General features: G+C 39.7%; 1 protein-coding gene across 6 annotated transcripts in view; it reads right to left on the bottom strand.

Moving 5' to 3' along the window:
- CC1H2orf76 (chromosome C1 C2orf76 homolog) overlaps positions 1-12,599 on the bottom strand; it is a 62,046-nt gene that overhangs the window by 8,961 nt on the left and 40,486 nt on the right. For all 6 annotated transcript variants that reach the window (XM_042954221.1, XM_042954222.1, XM_042954219.1 and 3 more), the window contains one exon: positions 8,522-8,559. In XM_042954221.1, the coding sequence (XP_042810155.1) occupies positions 8,522-8,559 (38 nt within the window). The remainder of the gene's footprint in view (positions 1-8,521; positions 8,560-12,599) is intronic.

The raw sequence follows: 12,599 nt of genomic DNA, 5'->3' as shown, positions 1-12,599 counted from the left end.
AATGAGACGAAACCATCAATATGTTATCTGTCACAGAGCAAGGACTCTTCACGTTAGCTGCTGCTATTCTGTTGTTGCTGTCGTCATCATCGTCATCATCATCGTCATCATCTCATCCTCACAGTGTTCCAGGAGACCACCATCACCATCATCACCACCACCACTACCATTATCATCATCATCATCATCACCACAACCACCACCACCATCATCACCACCACCATCATCATCATCGTCACCACCACCACCATCATCATCGCCACAACGACTACCACCACCATCATCATTGCCACAACCACCATCACCACCACCACCATCATCATTGCCACAACCACTACCACCATCACCATCATCATCACCACCACCACCACCAACACCACCACCATCACCACCACCACCATCATTATCATCATCACCACCACCACCACCATCATCATTGCCACAACCACTACCACCATCATCATCATCACCACCACCACCACCATTATCATCACCACCACCATCATCATCGCCACAACCACTACCACCATCATCACTACCATCATCACCATCATCACCACCACCACCATCATCGCCACGACTACCACCATCATCATCATCACCACCACCACCACCACCACCACCATCATTATCATCACCACCACCATCATCATTATTATCATCGCCACAACCACTACCACCATCATCACTACCATCATCATCATCAACATCATCACCACCACCACCACCACCATCATTGCCACAACGACTACCACCATCATCATCACTACCACTGCCACCATCATCATCATCATCACCACCACCACCACCACCAACACCACCACCACCATCATTATCATCATCACCACCACCACCATCATTATCATCACCACCACCATCATCATTATCATCATCGCCACAACCACTACCACCATCATCACTACCATCATCATCATCACCATCATCACCACCACCACCATCACCATTGCCACGACTACCACCATCATCATCACCACTACCACCATCATCATTGCCACAACCACTGCCACCATCATCACCACCACCACCATCATTATCATCACCACCACCATCATCGTTATCATCATCGCCACAACCACTACCACCATCATCATCACTACCACCACCACCATCATCATCACCACCATCACCATCATTATCATCATTGCCACCACCACCACCATCATCGCCACAACTACCACCATCATCATAATCACTACCACCATCACCATCATCACCACCACCACCATTATCATCATCATCACCACCATCATCATCATCGCCGCCACCACCACCACCATGATCATTACTGCCACTACCATCACCATCATCATCATCTCATCCTCACAGTATTTCAAGAAACAGAGAGGTTACAAAACAGACCCAGAGTACATGGAACTGAAGCCTGAGCTCTGACCAGCTTGACTTCAGGGAAAAACAAGCTTACCTCCATGTATCTAAAAACCTTGCCCTATCGAGTAAACACATGATCCCATGTCATATTAACTTGATCCCATGTGATATTGACTGTAACCTTTCACGATGAGGTTTCAGGTGGTGGTGGATGAATCTGTCCTCCAATGATTTTTTTTTTTTACAAATCCAGTTAAATATTATAACTATAGGAGAAGACTTTGAGTTGATATCTGCCCCCAAAAAGCACACAGAGATGAACACACAATCCACTTGTCAACCAGAATGCAGCTGCTTAGCAACATAGTCTATTTCTAGAATATGGTTAAGAGGGAGAGTCAACAGAAAGGCCACTCCAGCAGCCAAAATAGAAGGCCCAGAAGCCATGCTCCACAGTTCACAACTTCACCTACTAGAGAGCACAGGGCTTGATCTCCAGAGCACAGAGATTAAACGGGCAGTGGCTGGGGGGGTGGGGCGGGGGGAGGGGGAATGTTATTTAAAACAAATCATTTTAGAATAGGTAACATACTCATAATACAAAATTCTCCAAGTACATATGGATGGAGTGTAAAGTACGTCTCCTTCCAATCCCTATCTACCAGGTGCCCAGTTCTCCTACAAATAACTTCTACTAATTCTGGTATATCCTTCCAGACACTGTGTCTGTATATGTTCATGCAGGCAGAAATGTGCATGTAAAATTTTTCAAACAAATAACAGCATATTGTACGCTATATTCTAACACTTTGCTTTTTTCTCTTAAAACATAGCTTAAAATCATACCAAATTGGTATACGAGATGCCTCATAATTTAGCAAGGCTGCAGGGTATTCCACTGAAGAGACATAAACACATATACACACACTCTGTCTTCACTGATGGCCATTAGATTGTTTCCATCTCTTGCCACCGTAAAGAACCCTGCAACAAATAACCTCTCATACGTGTGATATTTTGCATACATACAAGTTTTATGGCTAAGATAGATTTTGCACAAGTTTTATATGTAAGATAAATTCCCAGAAGTAGAATCGTTGGGTCAGAGAATACACACAATTTTTTTCTGGCAGATATTGCTAAATTATGCTTCACAGAAGTGGTACCACTTTACAGGAACGCTACCAATTGCTGAGAGTACCTGTTTCTCACAGCCCCCCTGACACGGTGTATTATCAACACCGTCTAATCTTTGGCAACCTAACAGATGAAGATTATGTGCAGTCTTAATTTGTATGTATTTTGAGTAAAGTCATAAATATTTTGTTTTTTAATGGGCTCAAAGGATAATTTTTTTTTAATTTTTTTTTAATGTTTTTATTTATTTTTGAGACAGAGAGAGACAGAGCATGAGCAGGGGAGGGGCAGAGAAAGAGGGAGACATAGAATCGGAAGCAGGCTCCAGGCTCTGAGCTGTCAGCACAGAGCCTGATGCGGGGCTCGAACTCACAGACTGTGAGATCATGACCTGAGCCGAGGTTGGACGCTCAACCGACTGAGCCACCCAGGTGCCCCAAGGACAATTTTTTTAAAAAGACTTTATTTTTAAGTAATCTCTATACCCAACATGGGACTTGAACTCATAACCCCGAGATCAAGAGTAACATGCTGTTCTGAGCCAGCCAGATGCCCCTCAAATGATAATTTTTTAAATAGAATTGTAATACACATACACACACACACACTAAGAAAATTAGGCCTTGTCTGTAATATAACTTAGAAAATTTTACTCCAAACAAAAGAGACTTATAAATATGGAGAACAAACTGAGGGTTGCTGGAGGGGTTGTGGGAGGGGGGGATGGGCTAAATGGGTAAGGGGCATTAAGGAATCTACTGAAATCATTGCTTCACTATATACTAACTAATTTGGATGTAAATTTTAAAAAATCAAAAATAAAGTTAAAAAAAAAGAAAAAAAAGAAAATTTTGCTCCAGTGTTCATTCCTTCCTTGATTTTTTTCTTATAATGTTTTTTTTTTCTAGTAAAAGTGCTGAATGCCTGTTGAATAAATACATGAAGTAAACTTAGCAATTTTTCTGACAGTTTCTGGGTTTTCTACATCTTACTTAGAACGGCCTTCATTCCAAAATTCCTTCTAAAATTTCACGTTTTCTTCAAACATGTTCATCAATTTCATTTTTTCTAAGCTTTTAATTATGGAGAATCTCAAACATACACTGTATACCGAGCAGCATACTGAACCCTCCACGTACCCATCACCTGGCGTGAACAAATGATCTACTCATGTTCAATCTGTTTCATCTACATTCTTACCTGTGGGCTCTACTGTCACACTTACGTCATTAACCCGATGGATATTTATTTTGGCATGAAGAAAAGAATACGGATTCAATTTAGCTGTTTTCTGGACGTCTCCCCAGTTGTCCCAGTAACACTTACAGAATCCTCCATATTTTCTCTACAGCTTTGAATTTACTATACACTAAATTCCCATATATATTTGGGTCTCTTTCTGTACTTTTAATTCTGTGCCATTCACCTAACAGTTCATGTGCCAGTTACTACACTGTTTTATTTACTTTAGTTTAATCATATGGCTAATACATGTCAGGGCTGGCCACTCTCCTTTCTCTTCTTTTTCCTGACTGTTCTTACTTTTTGCATATTAGTATTACAATCAGCTTCTTTAATTCATATGTATACACAACTGCTGCTGTATTTTATTGGGGTGACATTAAATTCGTAAGTTAACTAAGAGAAAACAGACATCTTCAAGCTGGTGCATCTTCCTATCCAAATACCCTAAGCATTTCCATTTAAGTCTTATGTTGGATCCTTTTGGTGTGTCTATTTTTTTTGTTGTTGTTGTTAAATTGAGGTAGAATTTCACATAAATAAAATGCAAAGATCTTAAGGGGAGTTCAGTTCAATGGACCTGGACAACTGAATAACCCTCACTAGCATTTTGAAGTTTTCTTCTTAAAGATCTTGCACATTTCTTAAAAAATTCCTTGCAGGGTATGACTTCTTCCTCTCAAAAACTTTTAACAAGAGTAGTTACCTGGTTTCCAAACTCACAATATAGGAGAAATTAGAGTTTTTATTTAAAAACAATTTTTTTTATGTTTATTTATTTTTGAATTTATTTGAGCACAAGTAGGGGAGGGACAGAGAGAGAGGGAGACACAGAATCCAAAGCAGACTCCAGGCTCTGAGCTGTCAGCACGGAGCCCAATGTGGGGCCCAAACCCAAGAACCTCGAGATCATAACCTGAGCCAAAGACGGACGCCCAACTGACTGAGCCACCCAGGCGCCCCTAGAGTTTTCATTTTAAAACTCTTTAATAGGAATTATTCTGACTTTACAAACAGCCCCATAATACACACACAGGTACATTTTCTTGATAACCATAAATCATATTACGGTAATTATTTACATTGTACTATTGATTGACTCATTCATTCAACAAAAACTGAGCTCAGGGGCACCTGGGTGGTTCAGTCGGTTGAGCATCTGACTTGAACTCAGATCATGATCTCGCAGTTCACGGGTTCAAGCCCTGTGTTGGGCTCTGTGCTGACAGCTCAGAGCCTGGAGCCTGCTTCAGATTCTGTGTCTCCCCCCGTCTCTCTCTCTGCCCCTCCCCTGCTCGTGCTCTGTCTCTCTCTCTCTCTCTCAAAAATAAATAAACATTGGGAAAAACAAAAAAACAAAAAACTGAGCTTATGAGCTCCAAACAGTAGGCTCTCACAGGAAGGTATCCAGATAGTTTCACTGTAATAGTGGGAAGAAATTTCTGTAGATACCTGGTAATTAAGAAGTCTCTAAAAGTAGAAAATTGAGGAAATGGGGAAAATGCCTTTGTGATCAAGGTCATTAAGACAGTTGGAAGTCTCTTCCTCTGGCTGAGGAAGGAGACTAAAACTACAGCTGGGTTGCTGGGTTGTTGGAAAACTGATGGGCTGGTCGCTGGTCCAGGGTTGCTTTACAAGCCCCACAGACGAGGAACAGAAAACGGAAAACAGGATGCAGATGGGGAAATGAGAAAAATGACTGGAAGCTGGATAAAGCACAAATGAGGGCTTTGGGGTAAAGTTTTTCTTAAGTTTTAAATCTGTATCTGTAAAAATATATTAACCCCTTTCCTTATAAAAAGCTGAAGAGGAAACGTGGAAGAATCATCCCTGGGGTGTATAGTCTGTATTTAACTAGAATGGTTATGGCTTAGATGAAAATTTATAAAGCCAGATTCCAGAAACATTCTAAAGCAACTTTATTTCTTTAAATAAAGACATTGTTCAACTGGAAAGATAAGCTCTAATTGTATAACTCTAACATGCCAGGTTGGAACATGTGTTTTAAATATAAGAAACGGGCTCCTGGGTGGCTTGGTTGGTTAAGCATCAGACTCTTGGTTTCGGCTCAGGTCATGATCTCACAGTTCATGAGTTCAAGTCCCATGTTGGGTTCTGCACTGGCAGCACGGAGCCTGCCTAGGATTCTCTCTCTCCCTCTCTCTCTCTGCCCCTGCTCCACTCTCTCTCTCAAAATAAATAAACTTAAAAAACCATTTTTAACATAAGAAACAATTCTAATAGATTTCCAACTACAAGAGGAAAATTTCCTGATTTTTTTTTTAAATGTCATGATATTGAGTATTTGAATATTATGAATCAGGTCTTTGTACCTCATCGTACGATCATATGGACAAGTCCAACAATGTAAAAATGCAACACTGAATGGAGAATGACATCACTCTATTTCACAACCTTTTCAAAGAGCATATTGTTTCCTTATAACTTTATTATATATATGTGTGTGTGTGCGTATGTATACATATGTATGTATACATGTACATATGTATACATACATACGTATGTATGTATACACACACACACACGCACATATACGTATACGTATATATTTTTCTCCCTCTATAACAAGCCCAAACTTCCTATTCTCCACATTTTAGAGACAAGGTTGTAAACCCTCCTGTCCCAGAAAAAGAATGAAGTCGGCGGCCATAGTGGAGGGACATTCTAGCACTCACACAAAGTGCAGATTCCACACCGCAGCCCGGACACATGTGGCACTGAATTTTAAAGCATCTGACAAGGGGTAACGTCAAATTGGTACGTATAATCCGTAGTATAAAAAAATTAAATTACTGGAAAGAACTAGTCCTACCAGCACCTTGATTTTAGCCCAGTGAAACTAATTTTGGACTTCTGGCCTCCAAAACTAGAAGAGAATAAATGTGTGCTATTTTAAGCTACAAGGAAAAAAAAATGTGTTTTGAAGTTACTAATTCACAGTTGATAGCCATACCCTGATGCCATCTTCTTTGTAATGTCTGGTATACATTTACTTGAAGGCTGACTGAGTTTATGGTAGGCATCTATGACTAGAGAAGACAATGAAATTAGGTGAATTCAAAAATAAATACTTAATTCAAAAATCGATGGTGTGCCTGGGTGGCTCAGTCGGTGAAGCAGCTGACTTCGGCTCAGGTCATGATCTTGTGGTCTGTGAGTTCGAGCCCCTCATCAGGCTCTGGGCTGACAGCTCAGAGCCTGGAGACTGCTTTGGATTCTGTGTCTCCCTCTTTCTCTGTCTCTCTCCAGTTTACCCTCTGTCTCACTCTCAAAAATAAATAAACATAACAAATTTTTTTAAATTGTTATAAAAACACTCTTATGAATGAGGCATTGTGCCAGATATTGGAGACACGAAGAACAGATTATGGTCCCTCATCCTTGACTAGTTTGTATAATAGACTAAGGTTACAGCTTTAATGAGGAGTCGATACAAAGTCATTGACATTCAAGAAAAAAGATCGCTTTAGTCTGTATGAGAAGCAAATTTTTTTTTTTAATTTTTTAACGTTTATTTATTTTTGAGAAAGAGAGAGACAGAGCATGAACGGGGGAGGGTCAGAGAGAGGGAGACACAGAATCCGAAACAGGCTCCAGGCTCTGAGCTGTCAGCACAGAGCCCGATGCTGGGCTCGAACCCACAGACCGCGAGATCATGACCCGAGCCAAAGTCGGCCGCTCAACCAACTGAGCCACCCAGGCGCCCCGAGAAGCAAATCTTTGATTGTGGCTTTATAAATACATTACTCTAAAAAAGTAAGAAAACAGACATGTAAACACATGATAAGTAAACAGCTTTGTCCAGAGCAGGTAAGATACCATTAAGACTGCAGGCCATGCCCTGTGTGCAACTTGAAGGCATGTTCCCAAGAGCCAGAGTCCTGGACCTTCTCTTACACACAGAAAGAGATAGGTCAGAAAAAGCAAATTATTTTTACCTGCTTTTGGCTCTTTTCTTCTGGTACACAATTAAGAAAATCAAAGATATTGAACTGCCAGATAACAAATGGTTTCCTTTTTTTTTTTTTTTTTTTTGTAACCTAAATTTACTTTACCAAGTTTTATGCTTATGTTTATTTTATTTTAAATATTTGCTTGATATAGAACATGTATTCTTTGGGATGCCTGGGTGGCTCAGTCAGGTAAGCATCTGACTCTTGATTTTGGCTCAGGTCGTGATCTCACAGTTCATGAGTTTGAGCCCTACTTGGGATTCTCTCCCTCTCCCTCTCTCTCTGCCCCTCCCCTGCTCATGCTGGCTCACGCGCTCGCTCTTTACATAAATAAATAAATATTAAAAAAAAAAATAACATGTATGCTTTTTTATAAATTTTTTTTTAACGTTTATTTATTTTTGAGACAGAGGGAGACAGAGCATGAACGGGGGAGGGCCAGAGAGAGGGAGACACAGAATCTGAAACAGGCTCCAGGCTCTGAGCTGTCAGCACAGAGCCCAACGCGGGGCTCAAACTCATGGACCGTAAGATCATGACCTGAGCCGAAGTTGGCCGCTTAACCGACTGAGCCACCCAGGCGCCCCAAAAATTAATACTTTTTAACAAGATCTACTACTCACAGGGATATGACTTGGTGAGGTTTTTTTTTTTTTCCTTAATGGAAAAGTAAGGCTGTAGGAAGGGTACTTATGAAATAAAAAAATGCTACTATAATGGAAAACATTTTAGGAGTGCACGCGTTTGTTCCCTTATTCACTGAGACAGCCGACGGCGATTACTTTCTACGTGCCAGATGCCGTACATATGAAACGTACCTTTGATTTATGTGCTTGATGAACAATCTTTAGTTTATCTGAAAGAAAGAAAGAAGTATTTTTACAAAGATTATTCTAAAACTTCATTTTAACAATTTGCAATGGAAAGATACAGCTACAGAACTGAGAAACTTACGTCCTTGCCTTACGACCAGTTCACTTAAAAATGTAGTGCAGTAGAAGAAAAAGTACTCCTATAGGCCATTAAAGATCACTGTGTTTAAAGATATCTGAAAGCCGTGGCCTTTGGCACACACAACTATATGCCGTAACCTGCAGTCACCTTGGCACACCTTCCCCTTAGAACAGAAGCCAGATGGATCATGTCACTCTGTCTTGTCCCTGGGGGGACTTGCAGAATGCTACAACGAGCAAATAATGTAAAAAAATTATCAGACATTAACATAAGCAGTTCAAAACAATCTACCCGGCTCTCAGAATGCATACAAGTGGCAGGAGGTCAAAGGATCACCCTGGTAATCTGGCCAAGGCTGCTAATGCCCACAGAGTACCAGTATTTGCCTCCTGGTTTTCAAATGATGCACAGGCTCACACCGTCTAATCTGCTTTATTCAATCCTCCTTCACTCTTTAATCTGTTTACCTTGAAGTCAGGCCACACTGTGCTTTTCCAAGAAGTAATTTCTCTGCATTGGGCAAATTCTGACTCTGTAACAATGACCTCTTAATTATAAATAGGCTCAGCATTCAACAGGCTTAAAGTCACAAAGTTTCCAATTCTTCACTTGGTTTTATTTCACCATTTAATTAGTGTACTGTGATTACATGTATTATTATATCTGGATAAACTCTTAAGCTTAAACTAAAATTTATTTCTATCAATCATGCCGTTTGATTCCATAAGGAATTCCAATAGTAAAACAAAAGGATCTACTTTAAAAAACAGGCCCTGAGGGGCACCTGGGTGGCTCAGTCGGTTAAGCGTCTGACTTCGGCTCAGGTCATGATCTCGCGGTCCATGAGTTCGAGCCCAGCATTGGGCTCTGTGCTGACAGCTCAGAGCCTGGAGCCTGTTTCAGATTCTGTGTCTCCCTCTCTCTGACCCTCCACCGTTCATGCTCTGTCTCTCTCTGTCTCAAAAATAAATAAACGTTAAAAAAAATTAAAAATTAAAAAAAAAAAAAAACAGGCCCTGATTTAACTCTGTTCTAATAACACAAAAGAATAGGGTAGCTATCCAGTTAAGAACTAGCACTCAGAGTTACCCATTATTTTAAAGTCAGCTTTCAATTATCAACTGCAATTTTTAATACAAGGTCAGCCTAATCCTAAAACTCTATGTATTGTTAAGAACTAAAACTAAATCTAATCTAAGTGAAAAATGAGTATTAGGAATGTAAATATACCACAATTGCTAAAAATAAGCTTATAAGGTACACAAGAAAATAAACAAATTGGCTTTTGGATTACCTATTATTCCAAGTTCCCTATTCTCTTTTTCTCACTATAGACAGATACTGGTTTATTATCAGAGACAAGTTAGAAAAGCCAGTAACAGTTTTTTAAGTAAAAGGATCCTGCTTAGGGTTCAGTTGGTTAAGCATCTGACTTCGGCTTAGGTCATGTTCTCATGGTTTGTGGGTTTGAGCCCCAGGTCAGGCTCTGTGCTTACAGCTTGGAGCCTGGGGCCTGCTTCGGATTCTTTCTCCCTCCCTCTCTCTGCCCCTCCCCCACTTATGTGCACACATGTGTGTTCTCTATCTCTCAAAAGTAAATAAATAAACATTAAAATTTAAAAAAAAAAGAATGAATCCCACTTAAAGCCTGTTACAATCAATATGCAAAACTGTAGTTTGGTCTTACCAAATATTAATTATGTTCTAGATATTTTGCTAATGAGCCTTTAAATTACAAATATCTTTGTTCTAATGGGTTCTGCAAACCCATAATAAGAGGGCTACATTTTTTTTTTAGCAGAAGAAGAAATAATGTGAACAGAAATTTATAGATTTTTCCCTCCAACAGAAACGGGTAAGATGTGATAAGAAACAACAAGTTAGCAAAATATATTATACTAATAATAATGTCCCTTTCTTGTTAAACAATCTTTTTTCACTTTTTCTTACTTCTTTTTTTTAAAAAAACTGCATTGGGGCGCCTGGGTGGCTCAGTCGGTTGAGCGTCTGACTTTGGCTCAGGTCACGATCTTACGGCCCGTGAATTCGAACCCCGCGTCGCGCTCTGTGCTGACAGCTCAGAGCCTGGAGCCTGCTTCAGATTCTATGTCTCCCTACTCTCTGCCCCTTCCCCACTCATGCTCTGTCTCTATCTCAAAAATAAACATTAAAAATTTTTTTTAAATTAAAAATTAAAAAAATTTTTTAAACCTGCATTATTTTTTTAAATTTTCTTAATGTTTATTTATTTTTGAGAGAGAGACAGAGACAGAGCCCAAGCAGGGGAGGGACAAAGAGAGAGGGAGACACAGAATCTGAAGCAGGCTCCAAGCTCTGAGCTGTCGGCACAGAGCCCGACGTGGGGCTCGAACTCACAAGCCACGAGATCATGACCTGAGCTGAAGTTGAATGCTTAAACGACTGAGCCACCCAGGCACCCCCAAAAATATCTGCATTATTAACAGAAACAACATCTATGGGTATTGCACCCTTAATGGAAATTCCTTGAGGAACATAACCTCATAAAAATAAAAATAAAAAACTTGTTAGGTATTTGACGTGTTCACACGAGCATTGTTTAATCTGACACAGCCTCATGAAACAAACAGTATTAGAAGCTCCATGCTGCACAGCCACCAATATTTATTACACACATGCACAGTGTCTAGGTGACAAGGTTTAAAAATAAGACAGCATCCGATGTGCTTTAGAACACACAGTCTGGTCAGGATAAATCAATAATAGATGTAGATGACAATTAAATGGGAGAAGAGCCCATGAGAAATCTCAGACTCTCAAGTCGAGTGAGCCAGCCCTTTGCCCAAGGGCACAAAGACCGCAACCAACAGAGTGGAAATCTGACTCTGCACCCTTTCCACTCCCCATCACCCAATGGATTCTATTCCCACAGAGTATGTAGCAATACCGAAGGACAATGACAGGTGAGAAAGTAATGTTTGGCTGTTCTGACTGAACACAAAGCAGCAGATTGTTACAAAGCCAAACCCAGACTGAGTTACTAAGTCCCTGGAAGTCTATTAAAACCCTAGTTCTCTAATTTCTAATTTCACAGATAAATGTATTCACTTCTTCTGCCAATTCACCTAAATAGTACACAAATCCTAGAACAAAGCAGTGTTAAAAAGGTGGAGAAATATAAAAGGCACATGATCTACCACCATGATGATTAATAGTCAGACATTCTAATGCCAGTATCTAAAACTTATTTTTCAAAATAACTTACATGGAACACAAGTTTGAGTATGTATGCATATGCATGTATACGCACACACACACACACAGAGGCACGCACGCACCATGCAAAAAAGGAAACGGCATTTGTAGGTTGATTCAAGTTTAAGGTTATATTGCAAGTGATTATACTCTGAAAGCCATGAAAGCCATGAAAGCCAGAATTGAGAAGTTTCATATTTACTTAACCATGCTTTTTTATTCCTTTCTCTTATTCAATATTTAGTATGTAAATTCTTTAAGCCCAATAAATCAAAGTACTTTCCACTCAGCGCCTTCAACTTCTGCTTGACTACCCCTTATGACCTCACAATTAGTCTCTGGATATTAAAATGCATACACACGGTGAAGATGGTGATTTCAAAGTATTTTAGGTCATAAGTTGCTCTACCAAATGGGAACAGAATTAAAAGCCACTCCAAAAAAAATGATCTAAGGTAATAAAAAATTTATACTTCAAAAAATGTCTGTACCAATTAACAGAAATATTTATTAGGTGCGTCATAATTTTCAAGTGAAGTCTCAGACTCAAAGTTTGATGAGTGTCATTCTGCTGAAGGTTAATAACCATGCCATCTTTTTACCAAATAATGAAACCCAACTTCCTGCCTCATTACTACATTTTTAAACAACACTGCAACATACAAAACTGCTATGTAATATGCTCAAGTTACTGGCATTTAAATTAAT

This window comes from Panthera leo, chromosome C1 (genome assembly GCF_018350215.1).
Source record: "Panthera leo isolate Ple1 chromosome C1, P.leo_Ple1_pat1.1, whole genome shotgun sequence".
NCBI classification, from domain to species: domain Eukaryota; kingdom Metazoa; phylum Chordata; class Mammalia; order Carnivora; family Felidae; genus Panthera; species Panthera leo.
The sequence above is the reverse complement of the archived record's forward strand: the minus strand, read 5'-3'. Positions and strand labels throughout refer to the sequence as shown.